The sequence below is a fragment of the Pan troglodytes genome, chromosome X (genome assembly GCF_028858775.2).
Source record: "Pan troglodytes isolate AG18354 chromosome X, NHGRI_mPanTro3-v2.0_pri, whole genome shotgun sequence".
In the NCBI taxonomy this organism is placed as follows: Eukaryota; Metazoa; Chordata; class Mammalia; order Primates; family Hominidae; genus Pan; species Pan troglodytes.
In genome coordinates, this window is record NC_072421.2 from 25,239,002 (window position 1) to 25,264,254 (window position 25,253).

Genomic DNA, 25,253 nt, shown 5'->3' on the forward strand with positions numbered 1-25,253 from the left:
ATTGAAACTCTTAGTCACAATCACTGTTTCAGTCATTTTAATGAAAAAGAGCAAATGTAGCAAAGGTGGCTCAGAGACCTTCAAGGTTAATAATCTAACCAGGTTCAAGTCTACACCAAGCTACGCCCAGTATGAACACCTGCCAGTCTTAATTAGCTAACATAAGTGGATGTACTGCTGTCTCCCTTCAGTCTCCCCAAGTGTTATTCTATAAGCAATTATAGGAACCAGAAAAGGATTTTTTTAAGCAGGTGAATGATGTGCATATTAATCCAGTTTTTCTCCTTCTAGGATGAATTTTCTTAAAGTAGAATTGCTGAGTCAGAGTATTTATGTTTTTAAAGCTTTTGATACATGTTTTTTTGACACTGTTATCAAATTATCCTCCAGCATGGGTGACCATATGTACACTTCTTTGCATACCCCTAAAGAGTGGTCTTTCTTGATTATTGGTGTACCATAACCAGATTTCCTCCTTGCTGTCCTACCAGGCAGTTTCCCAGTACTACAGCAAGTACTGCAGGGTCCTGAGGATTGTGCCGGGGGGCCTTCTGCATATGATACAAATGAGCTTGATTGACAAGTGAGTCATCAGGACCGTCTGACGCCAGGAGGGATACATTCATTCGCAAGTAAACTATTATTACAATCATCGGACTTTATACTAATAGATTTTGAATGACATGGTCTCCAAAGTGATTCTTTGTCTTGCAAAATCTGCACTCAGAGTCTTTGAATGCTCAAAGAGAGACTCCATTTAATCTTCTGTGCTTCTGTGTGTTTTCTACAGCTGCTGTAACAATGTACCAGAAATGTGATGGCTTAAAACAACACAAAGATATTATCTTAAAGTTCTGGACCAGGGTCAGAAGTCTGAAATGGGTCTCAGTGGGCTAAAATCAATGTACCTTCAGGACTGCATTTCTTCTGGAGGCTCTAGGGGAAATTGTTTCATTGCTTTTTTTTTTTTTTTTTTTTAGCTTCTAGAAGCTGCATGCATTCCTTGACTCCTGGCCTGCTTTCTTCTATCTTCAAAGACAGCAATTGCATCACTCCAGCCTCTGCTTCACTGGTCACATATTCTCTAAGTCTCCTGCCTTCCTCTCTCACTTCAAAAGACTCTTGTAATTACATTGAGTTCCTCTGGATAATCCAGGATAATCTCTCCCATCTCAAGACCTTTAACTTAATCACATCTATAAAGTCTCTTTTGCCATATAAGGTAACATATTCACAGGTTCTGGAAATTACAATGTAGACATCTTTGGGAGGCCCTTATTCTTCCTATCACATCTTCCTTAGCATGAGCTGGGCCTGGTATCTCATCTCCAGATATTATGGAAATATGGCTAACAGTCATTCAATTGCAGACAATTGCTAACATTGTCTACAATTTTAAGACTTAGTAATTTATGACATCCTTCTCTATCAGAAACAGTCATTATGTCTAGTTTGCAGATAAGAACTGGGGCTCAGAGACATTAAATAATTTGCTCAAGGTCACAGAACTGGTCAGTGGCAGAACTGAGTTTCACATTTAGGACTGTGGGACCTCAAAGCCCCCACTCAATGCATGATGCCTTGGTACCTCAACATTTTTAATGCTCTGCTCATTCTGCTCTTTTTGGATAGCCTTCACGTTGAAAGCTTTTCATTTAGTTTGTTTGACATTTAATAATACAACCTAGCTAGATAAAAGCTTTTATTAAGGCCCTATAAATATCATATTTGACTCATTCAGTAAGTGCCAGTGCAGGATGTCATCACAAAACACACATTGAAGATAATGTCTCCACATCCTCTAATAAATCTTCCTAAAAGTGGCATCAAATGGGTTCTTCCTCTGCAATACAAACAGAAGTGGCCTCACCAGGTTTTCTTCTCTGTGGGCAATGTGTAAATCTGTGAATAACAGGTGGTGCTGGTGAGAAATGATCTTTCCAAAAGCCCACGAGTATACAAATATCCTATTCTTGACAAAGAGTGTCTAACACTTTAGGGGTGTCTTAGTCTGTTTTATGCTGCTATAACAGACTACCACAGAGCGGGTAATTTATAATGAACAGAAATGTATTTGGCTCATAGTTGTGGAAGCCGGGAAGACCAAAAGCATGGTGCCAGCATCTGGTGAGGGACTTTGTGCTCCATCATCCCATGGCAGAAAGCAGAAGGGCAAGAGAAGGCAAGAGCAAGGAAGCAAGAGGGAGTTGAACTTGCTTTTATAACAAATCCACCCTTGTGGTAACTAAGCCTCTCCTGTGTTAATGACTTTAATCCACTCATGAGGTCAGAGCCCTCATGACCTAATCACCTATTATTAGACACTGTTGCATTGGGGATTAAGTTTCTAACACATAAACTTTGGGGGACACGTTCAAACCATAGCAGGAAGTCTAAGTTAATCTCTTAATAAAGACGCTTATCCACTTTGCTTTATTCTGGAAGGTTCTCAACCTTGGTTGTGCATTAGAATCACCTTAGGAGTTTTCAAAAACACTGAGGGCTGATTCCTGCTCCCTAAAGATTCTGATCTAATTGTCCTGGGGTTTAGCATCAGGGCTTTTAAAAGTTTAGAACAAAAAAAAAGTTCAGAACCACTGTGATGAAGGAGAGATGATGAGACACTTTATTCATACATGGATATTGACCCCAAAACTATTTGGCTCTCAAATAGAAAAAAAGGATCTCTATTTTGTTTGTATCAAGAGTGAGAAACCCTATTTGTGTATGTGTCCCAGGAAGCTGGCTATGTAAAAACTTTCAATATCTCCAAAAGCAATCATTTTAAACACCTAGTCTACTAAAATGCCAGATGAGAGGCCATGTCAAATGACACTAAGGAGGCCAGGTACGGTGGCTCACGCCTGTAATCCCAGCACTTTGGGAGGCTGAGGCGGGCAGATCACCTGAGGTCAGGAGTTCGAAACCAGCCTGGCCAACATGGTGAAACCTTGTCTCTACTAAAAATACAAAAATTACCTGGATGTGGTGGCATGCGCCTGTAATCCCAGCTACTTGGAAGGCTGAGGCAGGAGAATCGCTTGAACCCAGGAGGTGGAGGTTGCAGTGAGCCAAGATCTCACCATTGCACTCCAGCCTGGGCAACAGGGGCAAAACTCTGTCTCAGAAAAAAAAAAAAAAAGGAAAAAAAAGACACTAAGGGTGCCTGAGAGTAGCTATATGCGGTCAATGGTCTTTCACAGAAGCCCACCCTTGCTTTGAGAAGATATTCTCTTGAGTAAGCAAGTATGGTATAAGCACATCTTCAAAGAAAAATAATCCTTTATTTCTACAAAATGGTCTGGATAACAACCTCATTCCACCATTCAATTGCAGGAACTCAACAGGAGCAAAACCATTAGCAGTGAACCATGGCAGTCTCTAGCACATATGGTACTACCATTGCTCAAAACATTTTTGGAATAAGTCTTTGGTCATCATTTCAAAGTGTGAAGATAACAATACTCATATGAATATATAAGTTATATTATCCTTTTTTTAAAAAGATAGAAATCATCAAAAAGACTTAGGAGACTCCTGACAGCCAAAGATGAAAAGTTTAAGCATCAATAAGGATAAGAACTGCAACTGATGAAAACCTATCTAATGTTTTTCAATGCATGAGTTCATAATACTATCAAAAGTAACCCCTAAGCCTCATTTGTCTGCATTGAAGGTTGCTAGAGAAAAACACATTATTTTGAAAACTGGGAAATGATCAAGCCTTTATTTAACCTTTCCTATACAAACTGTCCCTCTAGGTCACCAAACAAGAGAAGTATCTTGTCTTAGAATGAGTAATGAAGAAGGTAAGATGGTAATGAATTATGTCCACTTTGTAACCCCTAAGGAAAGATTGGGCTTAGGCACTTAGCATCAACTGCTGCTAACATGACAGAAAGACAGGCAATACCAAACATTATGTACTCCTAATAGAAGTACATGTACTACCTATGAAATAGTCTGCCAAGTAAATAGAACCTGGCTTTGATCACACCTCTTGATCTGAGGCCAATTTACAGGAAATACAGAAGGGATAAAGGAGTATGTTAACACCACAGGGATGCAATCAGCAAAATCTAGATTGTGGAAAACTCTATAGAACAAACCTTGTTTCTTCAACCAAAAAATTGCAAGAAGCCTATGGATTAAATGAGATCTAAAAGACATATCAATCAATTGCAATATGTACACTGTATTATTTGAACCCTAATTCAAAACACTGTAAAAATGACAATATTTATAAAACAATTAGAAATTTGAACAATTTCTGGATGCTATGAAGGAATTATTGTTAATTTATTTAGGTATAATAATGATACTGTAGCTGCTTGAGGTCACTCACGCCTGTAATATCAGCACTTAAGGAGGCCAGGACCAGAGAATCTCTTGAGCCCAGGAGTTTGAGAACAGCCTGGGCAACATGGTGAGACTTCATCTCCACTAAAAATAAAAAAGCAAAACTAGCTGGGTGTGGTGGTGTGCGCCTGTGGTCCCAGCTACTTGGTAGGCTGAAATGGGAGGATTGTTTGAGCCCAAGAGGTTGAGACTGCAGTAAGCTGTGATTGCGCCACCGCACTCCAGCCTGGGCAACAGAGTGAGACTGTCTCAAAAACAAACAAACAAACAAACAAACAGGTATTGTGTTTATGTTTTCAAAACTATTTTAGAAATATATACTGAAATATTTGCAGATGAAATATGTTGTTTGGATGTGGGGAGTGGATAGAATCAGTGGTTCTCAACTGGGTACAATTTTGCTGCAAGGTACATTTAGCAATGTCTGGAGACAGTTTTTGTTGTCACATCTTGGGGCTGGGGGTGCTGTAGACATCTAGTGGGTGAAGGCCATAAATGCTGCTAAACATCCTACAATGCACAGGACAATCGTCCACTGTAAGATAATGGCTCTGCCCCGGCACCCTGATGACCTTGAATGTGTCCATAGAGGCAAAGGCTTGACGTGCAGCTCATCTGAGTGTTGGAGAATGCCTTGTGATCCTCCTGGAACAAGCTCTCCTGGAACAGGGAAGCCTGTGAAGAGTTGTTCCAGGGCTATTTGCCACTCACCTCCTTATCTCCCCTGAGCAACTGTCATGAAGCAGTTTCTAATAGTCTCTTTGTTTGGGTTGGGATATGGGTCTTCCTGCCCTGCCCCTCCCAGTACAAAGTTACAGAACAGAAAAACACTTAGTTGCAATCTACAGTGGGCTCCTCAGCAATGGGAGTCGAGGTTATCTGGCCCCTTTTGTTGTAGAGTCCTTCTTTTTGGTATGCGGGACAAGCACCGTACGAAGCTGGCACCACTGGCTACTGTTTCCTTTGCTATGTAAGTAATAAACTGTCTTAATCTAAAAGTGATTAGTTATACTTTTACCAGTCAAGTCATTCAGACCTTACCTTGTCTTGTGTGTGCTTGACACCCATGACAAACAATTTTCTAGCCCAAAATGTCTATTATGCTGAGGTTGAGAAGCTCTAGATGAAGCAAGATGGGTCATGAGTTGATTACTGTTGAAGTAGGTGGCAAGTACATGAACAGTACAAATGGTAATGTACTATTAATATCTTGTCTAATTTTGTGTATGGTTGAAGCTTTCCCTAATAAAAAAATTACTTTAAGAAGGATAAAAACTGGTCACCTTGCTTTTTTAGATGTATGACATTTTAAGTACATATACTGAGGCAATATGCACAAATGCACAAACTTTGCTGTCAGATTTCTAGCTCCACCAGTAAGTTACAAGCTCTGTGTTCTTGAGCGAGTACTTGACCTCTTTAAGCCTCAGTTTCTTCCACAATAAAATAAAACTACTTATGCCCCCTGGGGGTTTTGTGGGGATTAAATATAAGTCAAGTGTTTGGCTGAATGCCTTAAATAAATACCTTTATTAGACCATCTTCCTTTGTTCTTTTTGCCTGCTGCTTTTCAATACAGAAATGCAAAGAGCCCTTCTTGTTATCTGGACAAGTAATTTTGATCTAGTCGATTTCTTTCCAAATAATTCCCTGGAAAATGTAGATAGATGGCCCTGATCTGAAGCGTTTTGTTCTAAGTGTTTAAAACAGCAAACTGGCCAGGCGCAATGGCTCATGCCTGTAATCCCAGCACTTTGGGAGGCCGAGGCTGGGGGGGATGACTTGAGGTCAGGAGTTTGAGACCAGCCTGGCCAACATGGTGACACCCCCATCTGTACTAAAAACACAAAAACTAGCCACCGCGTGGTGGCGGGCACTTGTGATCCCAGCTACTTAGGAGGCTGAGACAGGAGAATCACTTGAACTCGGGAGGTGGAGGTTGCAGTGAGCCAAGATCACTCCACTGCACTCCAGCCTGGGTGACAGAGCGAGATTCCGTCTCAAAAACAAAACAAAACAAAACACACAGCAAACCCTGGAGGGCTCCAGGGGATGGGGAATGAGAAGGAATGTATATGGTGAATTCAGTAGTTCTCAGCTACTGAATGGGGGTGATCTTGTCCCACAAGAGACATTTAACAATGTCTGGAGACATTTTTGGTTGTCATGACTTGGGGAAGGGGAGTACTACTGGTATCTAGTGGTTAGAGACCAGGGATGCTATTAAACATCCTATGTCCTATGCACAGGACAGCCCCTACAACAAAGAATTATCTGGCCCAAAATATCAGTCATACCAAGGTTGAGAAACCCTGGGCTAATGTAACCAAAATTTCTTGATGAACCTTTCCTGGGTAATTAACTTTGCCTTTCTTTGTTCTTCTTACCTAACGCATACAGGTTATTAAAGACATGCTCAGGAGAAATTCGAAATGTGATTACTCTAGCTCTGTGGCCCTAATTTGTTATTCATTTCTTTATGAGAAAAAAAATCCAAGTAGTGTTCTGATTTTATTGCCTTCAAGTTTCACTTACCAAACTCAAAGCATGCACTGATTACCTTCTTAATTAATAGATTGTGAAAGCGGGGCATCACTTTATTAACTCGTGGAAAGGACGTACCATCTCCTGACAGCTCTGTAGTCTTTGTTTCCAACTATTATGCCAATGGGGGAGGATTGAGATGAAGGGGATTCAGACACTGCTCCACAAACAGATTATATTTCTCTTGTTAAAATAGCCCATCTTTGGCCAGGTGCAGTGGCTCACGCCTGTAATCCCAGCACTTTGGGAGGTTGAGGCAGACAAATCACTTGAGGTCAGGAGTTTGAGACCAGCCTGGCCAAGATGGTGAAACTCCATCTCCGCTAAACATACAAACATTACCTGGGCATGGTGGCACACGCCTGTGGTCCCAGCTACTCGGGAACCTGAGGCAGGACAATTGCTTGAACCTGGGAGGCAGAGGTTGCAGAGAGCCGAGATAGCACCACTGCACTCCAGCCTGGGTGACAGAGCAAGACTCTGTCTCAAAAAAAAAAATTAAAATTAAAAATTACTGTTGAATTAGGTGAGGGCAAGACAACTATAAAAGCTAGGGGACAACATTGAAAAACACCTAGGATTCCATATTCAAAGTGTTTTGAAGATATCTTAAGTTTTCACTCAATTTAGAATAAACTAAAAATGGAAATAATAGGCAATGCATATGTGTCTGCCTAATGAAAAAATACAACACAGAGCTCTAATCAGTGGCCCAATCAAAGGTTTGGCAAATTAATAATATATTTATTTTAAATTTAAATAAAATGTTTAATGTATGCGTTTATCACTTTTAAGTGAGTCCCCATTATACTCATTTTATTTTTCTTTTCTTTTCTTTTTTGAGACAGAGTCTCACTCTGTCACTCAGGCTGGAGTGCAGTGGTGTGATCTCGGCTCACTGCAACCTCTGCCTCCTGGGTTCAGTTGATTCTCTTGCCTCAGCCTCCTGAGTAGCTGAGATTACAGGCGCATGCCACCACGCCCAGCTAATTTTTGTATTTTTAGTAGAGACAGGGTTTCGCCATGTTGACCAGGCTGGTCTCGAACTCCTGACTGCAGGTGATCCACCTGCCTCGGCCTCCCAAACTGCTGGGATTACAGTCGTGAGCCACCGCGCCTGGCCCCATTTTATTTTTCAATTAACTGACCAACTGGTCCCCACTGTAGAGGGTAAGAAGACTTCTACTGTACTTCCTGGTGACTATAACTCTCTCCTACCTTGTATAATGGAGAAAGCCCTACAAAGCTTTTTTATTAATTCTCCATTTTTTTGTTTTGAATTCTTTGTGTGAGACTTAAGACAGTCCTTCATTTGCCACCCTAAGGTAAGATGTAATAACCACATGGAAAAAAATTTATGAGGCAGGTAGGTGCACAAGTCTTACGTATCTCTCTTCGAGGCTGCCCCAGCTCCTGCCTACCTCTGAGAAAGCTGAGGAGTTGTAGAAGGTTGAGTCTGCCATCTGTGGTATCTCTAGGTGGGTCTCGCCTTGCCTTCAGACATCAGAAACCTCTAACAACCCTAGGAGTCTGGCAGGGTTGAGGTGGAGAGCCTTGTAAACAGTGATCACAACATCTGTGTTGCTGGTGTTAATGATAATGTCAATCAATTTAGACGCTAGGGTCAAGTTGGAGTTGGTCCATCCAACATTGATCCATGTCTCACTCAAAATCTGGGTTGAAACCCACTCATTCTCCTGAACAGCCTAGAGATGACCTTAGATGAACAAACTCAGGAGTTTCTCTGGGCAAGGAGGATACAGAATAAACAGTGATTTAAATTCCTTTCACTCATTCTACAGACATTTACTAAGCATGTTGGAAGTCATGCATCCAAGATAAATGTGATCATCTCCACTCTCAAAGGATATATAGAACAAGAAGATATATGTAGGACAAACTCTTAAAAATTGATTTTTTGGTAAATATAATGGTACTATTAAAAATTATCATGTTAGTCTTTGCTTACAAAAGAAATTATCATTAAGTTATTCTATACTTTTATTTATGACTTACATCAATGGAGCTAAGAAAAACAGATTTGAAATAGGTATTATTTTTGTCTTTCTCCTGGGCCATATTTACCAATTTTTAAATTTTCTTTTCTCTTTCCGTATGTGTGTGAGAGAGTGTGTGTGTGTGTGTGTGTGTGTGAGAGCGAGCGAGAGAGAGAGAATTTGTAGTTCATGGAAAGACAAAGAAAACTTTAAAATGTTCTAATACCTGGGGCAGGACTGATATAAAAAATATATTTCACTTCTTGAGGCCTCATTGTGAGAATGGGGCAAAATTAATTTTATGCCAGTTGCACCATTTTCTTTACCCCATAGTATTTGAGAGCTGGCTCCAAGTCCTTGAGAATAAAGGGCAAAAATAAGATAAACTAATAAGACTTATTTTCTCTCACATTGTTCCCAGCACTGGGAAGACTGGGGAAGCCCCAGATTTCACAAGAGACACTCACAAGTCTAGCCTCTCACTCCACATCTGCTTGCATGGTAATTGGGCCGTTTCAGGGAGCCAAAGAGGAGTTAGGGAAGGCATGGTCACCAAAACTTGCCTTAGAGGACCACAGTGGGTAGGGATCTAGGGTCTGCCAGGGAGAGGTTAGTGTACTCTAGAGAGCCAGATTCACGTCGCTTCTTGGCCTTTTGGCTAAGATCAAGTGGAGAGCCAGATTCAGAATTAGCCTTTGCTCCACCTGTCAATGTTCAGAGTGAGAACTATCAGCAGAGCAGCCTATGGCAGTGATTATACATCCACTAGGTGAGTTAAGAGGACTCTTGAATCAGCCTACCCCTTAGTTTCTGAAGGAGACAAAACTGTGTTGGGTTAGCTTGAAGGCTGTACACATACATACCTGTAATATTAGGGCTCAGGTAGAGGAATTGCAGGGAGATAGATAAGAGGAAAGAAGGCCTACTGATGTTTGGAACAAAAGATAAAAATAAGGCTGGATGCAGTGGCTTACACCTGTAATCCCGACACTTTGGGAGGCCGAGGCGGGCAGTTCACTTGAGGTCAGGAGTTTGAGACCAGCCTTGCCAACATGGTGAAATCCCGTCTCTACTAAAAGTACAAAAATTAGCTGGGCATGGTGGTGGGTGCCTGTAATCCCAGCTACTCAGGAGGCTGAGGCAGGAGAATCGCTTGAACCCGGGAGATGGAGGTTGCAGTGAGCTGAGATCGCACCACTGCACTCCAGCCTGAGCAACATAGTGAGACTCCATCTCAAAAAAAAAGGTAAAAATATAATATCTCCTTTCCCTTTAAGTGGCTTTTTAAAAATGTTCAGATATCTAAACTTCATAAATTTGGAGAGTTTTAAGTTGTTCAATTCCTTCCAAATAAGGACTAAATATTTAATGTACATTTACATTGTTTCTATTAATTTTTCTTTCCTCACTATGGCTAAAAATTTTCCTTAAAGAAGACAAGGAAGGGACAAACCATATCCTTTGATGCTCACTGCTGAATTGAGGAATTGGGTTTTATTTTTGCTAAAAAGACATGGCATTAATGTTTGCTATATGTCATAGACCAGTCCCAGCAAGCTGTAAGAAACCACCTCTGCTAAGGATATTATGGAAATGCAAGTGCCATTCTTCTCTAATAACTCAACATTCTCTCTTCTCTCCTATTTATTACCTAGAACCAGCATGGGACCTGGAACATGTGCCCCACAGATCTGAGGACTGATGGAGCTAACTGATGACTGGTGTCTGGGAAGGCAGCATGTTTGCCACCCTGTTCTCACTTCTGAAGGAGCTGAAAGATTTAGTTTCCAAAGCCTCTGGCCAGATCACACTCCCCCTCCCCCCAAGTGAATGCCTGGGAATCATCTCTTTCTCACAGACAGGAAGCCGTTATCTCACCATGAAGACTTGGCAGCAAAGACTGGTAAAGAGGAAAGAACAAACTGGGAGTCAGTTTTCCATTTGATAAATGTATTCGCTGTAGAAAATCGGAGTCCACTTCCATAAATGGTCTCTTGAAAGAACTGTCTCTGTCAGTCAATCAGCAGATATTTATTGAACCCTTATTTCATACCAGGCACTGTGCAGAGCCCACAGGAGTACCTTTTCCAGGGAATCACAGAATATAGTGGAAGAAGTGAGGGCTTTGGAATTAGATCTTGATCCAGTCAAAATTTCAGTGTGAAAGTGTTTTATGCTACCATTTTACTTTAAGATCCAAAGGCAAGGAGGAAGGTAAACCTTCCTCCTTGCCTTTGGATATAAACCAAGTAGTATAAAATGATTTCACATAGAATTTCAAAATAGCAGAAGGGTTGGTAGAAATAACTAGGCTAACCACATTATTTCCTACAAGGGCACCTTAGGGGATCCCTGTTTTAATGAATAAATAAAAATGATGTGTAATTATCATATCAATTGCTTGCATCTAAGTGAGTGCTTCTGGAGTTATTTGATGGTGCTTAAAAATCTTTGGTCTCTGAAGTGCATTTAACCATCTTCTTAACTCTTATCTATATTATTAATTTGCAGATCAAAGTTAACTTTGTGCTATGCAAATGAGGGGGCTTCAAATGAATGAGATTTTACTGTAAAATTTAAAATCCATATTACTTGTAACAGAACTGCAACATATTTTGAGGACATGCCTCAGCATATCTAAAAGAGATATTATGGTTTAAAGCAGAATTTTCTGCAATGATGGAATATTCTATATCTGCGTTGTCCAAATAGAATAGTCACGAGCCACATATAACTACTGAGCACTTAAAATGTGGCTAGTGTCAGTGGCTCATGCCTGTAATCCCAGCACTTTGGGAGGCCAAGGTGGGCAGATCACGTGAGGTCAGGAGTTCGAGACCAGCCTGACCAACATGGCGAAACCCCGTCTCTACTAAAAGTACAAAAATTAGCTGGGCGTGGTGGTGGGTGCCTGTAATCCCAGCTACTCGGGAGGCTGAGGCAGGAGAATCATTTGAACCCAGGAGCCGAGATCGTGCCATTGCTCTCCAGCCTAGGTGACAGAGTGAGACTTCGTCTCAGAAAAAAAAAAAAAAAAGTGGCTAGTGTGACTGAGGAACTGAATTTTAAATTTTAATTAATTTTAAAGTAATTAAAATTCTAATTTAAACAGCTGTATGTGGTTAGCGGCTACCTTATTCAACAGTGTAGATTTAAAGAAAAAGTGAAATTGGATGCTGGGAACCCAAATTCCAGCTCTATCCTTGCTATCTTGGACAATTAACCTCTGTGAGCTTCAATTTTCTCACTTGAAAATGGGAATATAGGCTAGGGCTCAGTGGCGCATACCTGTAATCCCAGTGCGTTGGGAGGTTTAGGTGGAAGGATCGCTTGAGGCCAGGAGTTCAAGACCAGCCTGAGAAACACAGCAAAACCCCCATCTCTACAAAATATTTAAAAATTAGCCAGATGTGGCGGTGCATGCCTGCAGTCCTAGCTCCTTGGGGGGCTGAGGCAGGAGGATCACTTGAGCCTAATAGTTTGAGGTTACAGTCAGCTATGATTCCACCACTGCACTCGAGCCTGGGCAACAGAGTAAGACCTTGTCTCAAAAAGAAAGAAAGAAAGAAAGAAAGAAAGAAAGAAAGAAAGAAAGAAAGAAAGAAAGAAAGAAAGAAGAAAAGAAAAGAAAAAAGAAAGAAAGAAAGGAAGGAAGGAAGGAAGGAAGAAAATGGGAATATAAATAATATCTACATCACAGTATTTGGAGTAAGAGGAATTGAGGTAATGTCTGGGCATTCTCTTATTTCCAAATAAGTACCAACCAAGTACCAAAATTAAATATGTGGAAAATAAATACTCAACTCTCTTATTTAAAGGTAGTTTCCATTTCCTGAGAGCTATAAAAGATTATTAAGTTCATGATTATTTTCACCTTTCAGATTCAATATTTAGCAGCAATGCTTGTAACTATTGGCTGTTAAGTAACACCACCAGCAGTAACCAGAAATGGTCGTGTGTCAGCTTGGGTGGGGGTATCAATCTATGGTACACAAAGGGCTGGTAGTCAGAAAGTTTAATTTACAGAAGTTGAGCCTGCCTGTGTGAGAAAAGTACACTGAGAACCGAAAAGCATGAGAAAAATGTTAATAAAATCATTCTTTATTATTGTTACCATTAATAATGTAATCCATTTTAATTGCTCAAGGAGGTTAAATAAGCCTATTCAATTTATTAGAGAAATCAAGGCACAAATTAGCAGCATAGGCAAATGGTCAGGAGCTTGAGTCCTTTTGTTGAATACAATTACATAAAATAAGCCATGGAAAGTACTTAGCCCGGGACATGTCACCCTATAATGTCAACTATTATAATAATGATAAGTGATACATTTGGGAGACCATGAAATTAGAGGCCTTTGTCTATTTTCAATTTGCAAAAGGTATCAGAATACGGAGTGATATTTGCATAGATTTAATTCTACATGACTGGAACATAGAAGAATCATCTCAACTTTCCATATCTGCACCAGTCCAGAACAGAATCTAGTTGTTTTTTTTGGCAACAGAGTCTCACTCTGTTACCCAGTCTGGAGTGCAGTGGCATGATCTTGGCTCACTGTAACCTCCACCTCCTGGGTTCAAGCAATTCTCCTGCCTCAGCCTCCCAAGTAGCTGGGATTACAGGTGCCCACCACCATGCCTGGCTAATTTTTTTGTATTTTTAGTCGCGAGGGGGTTTCACCATGTTGGCCAGTCTGGTTTAGAACTCCTTACCTCAAGTGATTCGCCTGCCTAGGTCTCCCAAAGTGCTGAGATTACAGGTGTTTTGAAATGAGGCATGAATGAATGAATGAATGAATGAATCAATCAATCAATCAATGCCTCCTGATTCCCCCATTAACTCAATACAATCGGCTAGTAAAACTCATGAGTCTTCAATATACAGTACAAATTTCTCCAAATTTAAGATAACATGGAGGTGACTGGGGAAGGGACCAACTGGGCGAAATGATCAATCAGTCATGTAGCTCAAGTGTCTGCTGGATATGAACCTAGACTACTTTCTGAGTAATATGGTGCTTAAACCAGCCACCCATATCCATTCCAAGGGGCATGAGAAGGTTTTGAAGGGATGCTGGTACAGGAAAGACCAGGGCCTGTGTCCATTCTCAGGGTAGTGGAGTGAAACCAGCTTCACCGTTAAGCAGAGAAATTCCCTCTGCCTCGTTGTTGGGAAGCTGCCTCTGGCCCTCAATCTCTTCTTCACATCATCTGGGGTCCTTCTTAACACTTTGTCCCACTGCCTAAACTTTCTCCATCTAGAACTCATTCAGTTTAACAAGGTTCCCCTTGAAATACATTCTCCGGGCACCCTCTGCCCAAGAGAAAAGACCATATACAGTGGTCTCACTTAAGTGACAGTTGCATAACATTGAATTCAGAAATGGATTGTCTTCACTTGAGGTCAGGATTTCGAGACTAGCCTGGCCAACATGGTGAAACCTTGTCTCTATTAAAAGCACAGAAATTAGCTGGGCATGGTGGTGCACGCCTGTAGTCCCAGCTACTTGGGAGGCTGAGGCAGGAGAATCGCTTGAACCCGGGAGGCGGAGGTTGCAGTGAGCCGAGATCGTGCCATTGCACTCCAGCCTGGGCAGCAAGAGCGTAACTCCATCTCAGAATAAAAGGAATGGGTATTCTAATCAGGATTTTGTGACGTTTCTACTAGGAGAATTTCTCATTTCATAGGATAAAGAACATTTTGTTAAAACATTTCTGCAATACCCTCAGGCTCCCATAGCATATTGATCTGACCTTTTTTTTAGTAAGCAAATTTGTTCTTGTCATCTAAGTCTATCCAGGGAGCTGACATACTCTGCAAGGGGATAAAGAAATATTAGTCACAATTTGTTTTTCTTTGTCTTTTTTTAAATCAACTTAAGATGGAGAAGATAATGTTTCCATTTTTAGTGTGACTATTAATTAGCACAGATTCATTACACTTGCAGATACATAGGACTTTACTTTTTGAACTGACTTTGATATTCAATAAGGCAAAAATCAATAAGAAAGTATTCACATTACCTTGCGCCACAATTGCGGAGCGCGATTGTCCTCTTCCATGATGCACTCCTGATGGCCTACCATGCCTGCTCCTGATCTTTTTATCTTCTCTAGAGGCCTCTACCCTTTGGAGTTCTTTTGAGTCACAGGATGAAATTTTTGTTGCTCACTTGACCAAAAGTCAAGCAGGCTCTCTGTGCCCAGCGCTCAAAGATAAGCTCGGAGGAGCTCGGAGTGTCCCAGTTGTTGAATAAGGAGAGATTTGAGTTGCTAGGCACTCTTGCTTTACTTACCACAAGCCTCCTCTTGTCCCCTCTGGGCTGTTGTTCATTGACAATTGCTGTGCTCTGAACTAGCACTATGATGGCCTGTTGTGCGGGGACAGGCAGGTTGTGGTGAAAGCTGCAGTCGTGAAAAAGGCTATTGTTTAATCTACCCCGTCCCTCACTGAAGCTATGGCAACAAATTCCGTTGGTGAATTAACTATGTCATTGTGCACTGGCTCAACTGATTATGCTCCTGGAATGACAAACATTTTCTCTCTTTTTTTCAAGACAAACAGTGACCGAGACCTTGAAGTGTTAATATACAACTCAGCACTTTCTTTAAATAGGAGAATAAAGATGGAAAAAATAAATCTCTCAAACATACTTTAATTGATTCTAATAAACATTTTATCCCTTCCAAGGAGCTATTCTCAGCACCATTGATAATGAATTTGTGCATCTTAACTATGTGGAGTCTTCGGAATTTCTGTTAAGGTAATTTTCTCTCAGATAACTCTGTGTTAAAAGAACTCTTTAAATATGCATGTGCTTCAGCCTTTCTAAGAACAACATTCTTTTTAAATCTGGCTGCACCAAAGGGCTATGGAAACCTTGGCTGCAGACTGTTACCTCAGTTTAGAGGGAAGGCAGCTGGTCCACCTAAACTCACCTTTGCCAAGTAAAGATATCGTTTGTCCCATCCTAGCAGGAAAACTCTTAGAATGCTTTCTCCTCTATTTCAAGCTCCAGGACAGTAAAACGTGCTCTGATTGGTTGAAGGATGCTTTTCAGACTCCCTCACCCCTCCCCACCATTCATTCATCCTATACCTTCTGCATCTGGGTACCCTGCCAATTGCTGGGGGAGCTCTGCCGGTGGCCACACTGTTTCCTAGTGTGGTAGTGTGTAGTGTTCTGACTTGCTAAGTTGGAATCACATTTCCCAGGACTCCCTTCCCTGAAGGCTTTGGGTTAGAGTTGACCAAAAGAAGAATTTGCATAAGATATGGGAGGTGGAAGTGAAGTAGGAGCGGTTACTTTGCAACGGTTGTTGTGGTTAGGTATGGTAACAAACAGAGGTAGACGTGAAATGGGATCCCGCTTGTCCTCACTCTCCCTCACTCTGTGTCCAGATCTTCTTTGTGAGTGCTGATCCTGTTGACCAACAGGAGCCCCAGGGCCACCACTGGACACTTGGCTGCAGGCCCATAGAGGTAGGAACAGCTTCCCATAGGTCTCCCCAACCGGCTTCCCCTTCCACTTGCACAGCTGGATGTGCTGGGCTTCTCAGACTGATGGTGGGTGGCTCCTCCCATCTTCCAATTTCCTCCTGGACCTTCAATCCCCCATCCCTCTCACAATGGGGCCAGGACTAATTCCTATGATAAATCGCTTCCTCCACAGCTCATCGTGGTTCTGCTTCTGTGACTGAATTCAGATTAACAACACTTATTGTTTCCAAACAATACAAGCACTGTTAGGAGAGCATCCTCAGCATGGAGAGAGGTTAGAGGGCTGTAGGGAGAAAACTCCATGGAAGTTGGGTCGAAAAGTATCTGAGGACCCCAAGGAAATAGATGTTATATTTGTATCAGATCTCTCCCTACAGTTGCTGATAGCCCTCACCCTGCAAAGCCTTTCTTCAGATCCAAACAGTTAGCTCTTCTTTCTTCTTCCCTCTTGTGGCTTCCCCTCATCCTCATTCTGTTTGTTTGTTTGTTTGTTTGTTTGGAGATGAAGTTTCACTCTGTCACCCAGGCTGGAGTGCAATGTCATGATCTGGCTCACTGCAACCTCCACCTCCCAAGTTCAAGTGATTTTCCTGCCTCAGCCTCCTGAGTAGCTGGGATTACAGGCGTGCACCACAATGCCCAGCTAATTTTTGTATTTTTAGTAGAGATGGAGCTTCACCATGTTGGCCAGGCTGGTCTAGAACTACTGACCTCAGGTTATCCACCTGCCTCACCTCCCAAAGTGCTGGGATTACAGGCGTGAGCCACCGAGCCTGGCTGTCCTCATCCTCATCCTCATTCTTTTTTTTTTTTTTTTTTGAGGCAGAGTTTCGATCTCGTTGCCCAGGCTGGAGTGCAATGGTGCGATCTCGGCTCACCACAACCCTGCCTCCCAGGTTCAAGTGATTCTCCTGCCTCAGCCTCCCTAGTAGCTGAGATTACAGGCATGCGCCACCACACCCGGCTAATTTTGTGTTTTTAGTAGAAACAGGGTTTCACCATGTTGGTCAGGATGGTCTCAAACTCCCAAACTCAGATGATCCACCCTCCTTGGCCTCCCAAAGTGCTGGGATTACAGGCATGAGCCACCGCACCCAGCCCTCATCCTTATTCTTATCTTGCACAGATGATTCCCCAAAAGAGACTGGGATTGGCCATCAAAGGTAAGCCACACTGCAGAGGTAGGTTCCAAGTAGTGAACTAAAACAGAAAAAAAAAAAAAAAAAAAACATACCCAAGTCCTGGGCACATTATTTCCTCCAGATTTACTCACTGGATCCATTAAAATGATGTCCCAACTTGATGGAGCACGGACAGGTCAACTCAAATAGAAAGTTTCTCTGAAACTAACTGAAGCCTGGTTCAGCTGTCATGAAAAATCACCCACCTCTATTTGCACTTGTTTGCTCTTGTCAGTAATGGAAAAATCACTCTTGTGTCATTAAGGCCCAATGGTTTACAAGAGAGGCATATTTTGAAATTGCTTCTTGCTGTCATACCTTAGAATAACAGTACATTTGATTATATTTCCAAGCTTCTTGTTTCACATCCCAAAGAAGAATCACTACCAATCTACTCCCTCAGTTAATTCCTGCTTAGAGCAGGTAATTCTTTGTCATGAGCACAAGAAAGGTGAGTGGGTAGGTTTTGATTAATTATGACTGTAAAACAAAGATAATGAGGACAGAGTCACCAATACCACTACATAGGCTATTCTCATCACAGACCTAGTTGGGTCAGTAAATCAAGCCGTTTACCCTTGGATTATGGAGGTGTCTGTTATCCAAACACTTATTGGTGGCTTTCTAGGGTCTTCTCTACTTTTGAGAATCTCATGAACTAAAATGGTATCAGGGATTCGTATTGAAAGTTCTGTAGCACTGTGCAGTGACTATAGTTAAGAGAAGTTTACTGCATCTTTACAAATAGCTAGAAGAAAAACTTGCATGTTACCAACACAAAGAAATGATAAATGTTTAAGTGATGGATTTGCTAATTACCCAATTTAATTATTACACATTGCACACATGTATTAAAATATCCCACTGTACCACACAAATACGTACAATTATTATGTGTCAATTATAAATAATAATAATAAAAGATCATTTGCAGCAACATGGATGGAACTGGAGGTCGTTATCTTAAGTGAAACAAGCCAGGCAAAAAAAGACAAATGTTGTACATTCTCACCTATATGTGGGAGCTGAAAAGTTTGATCACACAGAAGTGGAGAGTGGAAAGACAGATAACAGAGACTGGAAAGGGTGAGTGGTGGGAGAGGGAGGATGAAGAGAAGTGGGTTAAAGGGCACAAACATAGGGTTAGATTGAAGGAGTAAATTCAATGTTTAATAACAGAGTGGGGTGACTATAGTCAACAAAAGTGTATTGTACTCAGGTGATGGACACACTAAATACCCTGACTTGACCAATATGCATTATATACATGTAACAAAATTTCACATGTACCCCATAAATTTCTACAAATAAAAAAATTAATAATTTTAAAAGGGAAAAAAGAAAAAAATTGTGTTTTACTCTCTTCTACCACAAGGGGTGCTCCAGAGCTCTGAGAATCGCCCAGGTCCGCATAGTTGGAAATGGGTTGGCAGCAGCAGGTCTCAGCTACCTTGTATGGCACTTTGTGTGAATTAAAAAAAAAAAAAAGGTACTCCTCTGAGCTGAAGCAGCCCTACGTGGTGAGACCTATGTAATCTCCCAGTCTGCAGGGAGCCTTTGCAGCCACTGATCCTCAGAGAAAACGGAGTTGTTGAGGAAGCAAACTGTGTTAGCCCCATCACAGGAGATACACACCTGAATTTGGAGGACAAGTATCTTCTCTGGCCAGGGGGTATTCTATGCCAGGAGGGATGGTCAACTAGGCCTCAGCTCCAGAGCTGGTGAACCGTCCTCCTTTTCCACTAATTCCCCAGCAGCATTTTGTTTGCCTTTCTAGTACCTCATCTGTCGGTAGGGGGTGCCCTGAATCATGGACTTGGGCCCCATTTTAAGGGTCCTGCTTTGGCTCTCCTCCTCTGAGGAGTCCATGGGCCAAGGAGACAGGGTGCACATATGGAGACCCCCATCCTCCTTCTAGAACACTCTGGAGTTCTCTGCCCAAATTCCTGAGCCTGCTTCCAGGGCCTGTTTGGCCTCTTCCTCATGGCCACCTTCTCAGGAGTAATCTCACTGCAGAGTTGCACATCTCTAGGCACAAGGGGTGGTCAAGCAAGGGATTGTAGCAGGAGGATGTGAGCAGAACCTGGATGTCTAGGCTGGTTCCACCCTGTGGTGGGGAACAGAGAAGGGGCTCTGCTCCCCACCACCTTTCCTGCAAAGAACTCCAAGCCACTTGACCTCCTAGGTCATTAACAAGATATGTTTGTCAAGTTAGGAAGATGGGATGTATGTGTGTGTGTGTGTGTGTGTGTGTGTGTATACACATATATGTACAGTCTGTTAGCAAGATTTCAAACTTTTAAATATTTAGACCTATGATACATGGGCCTCCATTTATACTCTTGCTCTGACCCCACAAATGTTAGAGGCAAACCCAGCTAGGGGTATTTGAAATCACTCTGGAAATGAATGACTTAGCATTTTCTGGTGATTTTAATTATACAGATAATTACAGGTAGATTGTCATTAAAAATCTGATGATCTCTGAATATATGAACAATATGATTTTCTGCATCAAAGTAGCTGAGGGCTAGATTCTGCACTAAGGTGAAATAATCTGCTCTACCCCTAGAGTACTTCTTGGTACAGAGTAGTTGCTTTAAAAATTATTGTCGGCCAGGCGTGGTGGCTCACACCTGTAATCCCAGCACTTTGGGAGGTCAAAATGGGCAGATCACCTGAGCTCAGGAGTTCAAGACCAGCCTGGCCAACATGGTGAAACCACATCTCTACTAAAAATACAAAAATTAGCCAGGCGTGGTGGCATGCACCTATAATCCCAGCTACTCAGGAGACTGAGGCAGGAGAATCACTTGAACCCAGGAGGCGGAGATTGCAGTGAGCCGAGATCATGCCACTGTACTCCAGCCTGGACAACAGAGCAAGACTCTGTCTCAAAAAAAAAGAATAAAATAAAAATAAAAATTATCGTTATGTGAATAAATGAATCCTGGAAGCATTTTGTAACTGCTTCTCATCATTTGCCATGTGTTTGCTGATTAACTGGGCTGCAGAAACTCCTCTTTGACTGATGACGTTATCCAAGGCTGCTTTGGGGATGTTAGCCCTGAGATGAAATAAAGGAACAGATGAGGAGATGGTAGGCTCCATGGGCCTGGAGGAAAGTGACTACTGATGACTCCCTACCTTTTTGCTTTTTTGGATTTCCTAAAATTAACTATCAACAGTTCTGAAGAAGGAATGCAAAGTATGGATTTTGCATTTCCAAAGTAGGGACTAGAATCATAGTCCATCCACGTGATGCCAAGACATACACAAGTTCAAAAGCAGAATGTAGGTATTTTTGCATATCACTGTTTCTGTTGGATTTATCAAACATCTACTGTGTGTCAAGCCTGAAGCCAGGTGAAAAATGAAGACAATTACGACAGTATCCACCTTCATGGAATTATAAATCAGTATATGAGTTCTATATTAGTCTGTTCTCACACTGCTGATAAAAACATACCTGAGACTGGGTAATTTGTAAAGAAAAAGAGGTTTAATGGACTCACGTGGAACGTGACTGGGGAGGCCTCACAATCATAGTGGAAGGAGAAAGGCACGTCTTACATGGCAGCAGACAAGAGAGTGAGAGCCAAGCGAAAAGGGAAACGCCTTATAAAACCATCAGATCTCATGAGACTTATTCACTACCATGAGAACTGTATGGGGGAAACAGCCCCCGTGATTCAATTACCTCCCACCAGGTCCCTCTCACAACACCTGGGAATTATAGGAGCTAAAATTCAAGATGAGATTTGGGTGGGAACACAGCCAAACCTTATCAAGTTCTGTTAAATTGAATATCTCCCTGACTTAAATGATCAATTTCATGCCCCAACTCCAAAGCATCACTCTCTTTTTCCCCTTACCCTGCTTTACTTTGTTTTAGAATACCAATTACAAAGGAATATTAATACATTATGTTTATTGGTTTATTGTCTGTCTCTCCCAACAGAATGTAAGGGCAGGGACTTTGCCTCACTGCTGATATCCCCAGTGCCTAGAACAGTGCTTGGCACATATTAAGTGCTCAATAAACATTTTGTGAATGAACAAATGATTTTGGCATTGAAATTGCCCTATTTTCTTCTTCTTCAACATGGCTTTGAGTGGATAGGAGAATAATGCAAAGAAAAACAATCTGATTTCACAACAAGAGATACTCCTGAAAGAACTATTGGCAGATAAATAATGCTAAAGATAGAGTTAGGATCTGGAGAACAACTAGTGTCAAAGAAAAATATATGCGTTGAAAAATTGTAGGGAACAACAACCTTCGGAATTTATTAGTTTTCTTTTTAGACACACAGTAGTTTTATTTGCAGTAACTTGGTGAAACAACCCAGTTCCAAGCAAATAAATGTCTTTAAAGTTTGTTGATCCATTAGGCCATTAACAAAACTTCTCTAAGTTGTTGGAGTGATAAGCCAAGCGACTCAGACATTGTTTTCTTTCCCCTACCTCACAACAATTATTTTAATGGATCACTGGCACTTTGCAGACATTTTTCTTACTAATAGAAAAACTCACTTTCTGCTTGGTGTGAAACTGAGTTAGAAGAAAACTGAGCATAATATATTTTGTAGTTGCTTTTACATCTTTCTCGTGACTTTTTGCCATTTGCCAGCAACTCTTGCATGATGCAAGATATCTGTGCTTGACCTGAGAGCCTAACCCATTGTATCTTCCCACCTTCCCCTTTCCTCTTCTCCATTCTCCCATCTACCAAGGCAAAAGAGAGTCTTTACCTTCAAATGTGAATCCTGAAGAAATTGTTGTGTTGGAGGGGCCGCAAGTTAAGGATTTCTAAGAACTTCACCTCCAGATGTTCATGACTGTGGACAATGCAACTGCATCAATTTGTGATTAGAAGAGAAACACACTTAGACATCCAGTGCCATCTATAAGAAACAGGCCCCCACCAGACACTAAATCTGCTGACATCTTGATCTCAAACTTCCTGGCCTCCCAAACTGTGAGCAATAAATTTCTGTTATTTATAAATTACCCAGTCTAAGGTACTTTGTTATAGCAGCCGGGACTGAGACATCCCTCAAATTCATCTACAGATTCAGTGTAATCCCAGTCAAAATTCCCGCAAGAGTTTTGGTAGAAATTGACTAGCTGATCATAAAAATTATATGAAAATGCAGACTTAAATTGGCCAAAATAATTTTGAAAAGAAGAACAGTGTTGGAGAACTCAGACTCCCTGATTTTAAGACTTCTATAAGGCTTCAGTAGTTTAAACAATGTGATATTGCCATGAGTATAGACACATAGGTAAATGGAAATAGGTAAATAGAAAATCCAGAAAATAGATCCACGTGTGTGGTAGATTGATTTGCAATAAAATGCCAAGGTACTTCCATGATAAAAACAATCGCCTTTTTAAAAAGTGCACCATTTATAGCAGCATTATTCATAAAAACCAAGAAGTAGAAACAACCCAAGTACCCATTGATGGATGAATGGATAAACAAAATGTGGTATATACATACGATGGAATATTATTTGGCCTTAAAAAGGAAAAGAAATTCTGACACATGCTGCAACATAGATGAACCTTGAGAATATTATGCTAAGTGAAATAAGCCAACAACAAAAATACAAACAGTTTGACTCCACTTATATGAAGTACCTGGAGTAGTAAAATTTACAGAGACAGAAAGTAGAGAGGTGATTGCCAGGGGCTAGAGAGAGTGGGGAATGGGGAGTTGTTGTTTAACTGGTATAGAGTTTTGTAAGATAAAAAGCGTTCTGGGCCGGGCGCTGTGGCTCACGCCCGTAATCCCAACACTTTGGGAGGCCGAGCCGGGTGGATCACGAGGTCAGGCGATCCAGACCATCCTGGTAACACGGTGAAACCCCGTCTCTACTAAAAAAACAAAAAAATTAGACAGGCATGGTGGTGGGCGCTTGTAGTCCCAGCTACTCGGGAGGCTGAGGCAGGAGAACGGCGTGAACCCGGGAGGCGGAGCTTGCAGGGAGCCGAGATCGCGCCACTGCACTCCAGCCTGGGCGACAGTGTGAGACTCCGTCTCAAAAAAAAAAGCGTTCTGGAAATTGGTCACACAACACTGTGAATGTACTTAATGCAATTGAATTGTGTCCTTAAAAATGGTTACAATGATAAATTTTATGCCATATGTATTTTACCACAATAAAAAATAAAAAAGATGCCAGAACAATTGGATATCTAGAAGCAAAAAAAAAAAAAAAAAAAAAGAACTGTATCTCACATTATATAGAAAAATGGAAATGAATCATAGACCTCAATGTAAAAGCCATAAAAAATCTAGAATAAAACAGGAGAGAATCTTTGGGTTAGGCAGAGATTTCTTAGATAGGACACAAAAACATGAACCACAAAAAATGGGTACATTGAATTACATCAAAAATAAAAACTTTTACTCTTCAAAGACACAGTTAAGAAAATAAAAAGCATAAGCCACAGACTGGGAGAAAATATTTGCAAAACACTTATTTTTACGGGATTTTTATTTCAGATGTATAAAAGTTCACAATTTAATAATTAAACAAGTTACTCAGTTTTTTAAAGGGGCAAAATATTTGAACAAAGACTTCATCAAAAAAGATATACAGCTTTCTGCCTTTTTCCAGCTTTTAAGATATTGAAGGGAGGACGTGATGGGTCTTCCAGTATGAAATTCTGGATTTCTCTGGGTCTTCTGTTAGGAGTGGAATCAACTGTGCTGACAACACAGGAGCTGAAGAATCTGTGTATTTTCTCGGTGAAGGGAATCAAGGGATGGCTGAACAGACTCTCCACTGCTGGTGTGGGTGATGTGGTGATGGCTACAGTTAAGAAAGGCAAACCACAGCTTGGAAAGAAGGTACACCCAGCAGTGATAATTTTTTGTGTGTGTGTGATGGAATTTCACTTTTGTTGCCCAGGCTGGAGTGCAATGGTGCGATCTCAGCTCACTTGCAACCTCCGCCTCCTGGGTTCAAGCGATTCTCCTGCTTCAGGCTCCTGAGTAGCTGAGATCACAGGTGCCCACCACCACGACCAGCTAACTTTTGTATTTTAGTAGAGACGGGGTTTCACCATATTGGTTAGGCTGGCCTTGAACTCCAGACCTCAGGTGATCCACCCACCTCAGCCTCCCAAAGTGCTGGGATTACAGGCGTGAGCCACTGCGCCTGGTCTAGCAGTGGTAATTTGACAATGAAAGTCTTACCAGATAAAAGATGAAATGCTTCTTTATTTTGAAGATAATGTGGAAGTTATAGGAAATAATAAAGGTAAGATAAAAATTTCTGCCATCACAGGACAGATTGCGAAGGAGGGTGCAGATTTGTGCCCCAGTATTAGATACAGCTCCGGTAGCATTGCATGACTCTCAAGTGTATTTGTCAAAAAAAAATTAAAAATTATTTGCTCCCTCCCCTCCAATAAAAGAAGAAGAAGAAGAAGATATACAAGAGATGGTCAAGAGATTTCTGGTTCCAGCTCACACATGTAAAGAGTTTGGAAGTTGTCACTACCATCCTTATATCAAGAAAAAGATGGACAAACTGAATGAAAATTAATGACTTTTCTTAGACTCATAAGATAACTGAGATAACAGGGCAAACTGCCATCCCCAAATCTAGAGAGACAGGCATATACAGAGAATCACAGTCCAGATCTGCCTACCT

The 25,253-nt window shown here is 41.3% G+C and overlaps 1 protein-coding gene and 1 pseudogene across 1 annotated transcript in view; one reads left to right on the forward strand and one right to left on the reverse strand.

The window, feature by feature from the left end:
• The window catches only part of PCYT1B (phosphate cytidylyltransferase 1B, choline), a 114,745-nt gene extending 99,520 nt beyond the window's left edge, over positions 1-15,225 (reverse strand). Inside the window, exon 1 of the mRNA XM_520980.7 lies at positions 14,927-15,225. Within this exon, the coding sequence (XP_520980.3) occupies positions 14,927-14,989 (63 nt within the window). The 5' untranslated portion in view covers positions 14,990-15,225. The remainder of the gene's footprint in view (positions 1-14,926) is intronic.
• A 5,931-nt stretch (positions 15,226-21,156) lies between these two features.
• Positions 21,157-24,952, forward strand: LOC107970943 (large ribosomal subunit protein uL14-like; annotated as a pseudogene).
• Positions 24,953-25,253: the final 301 nt, after the last annotated feature.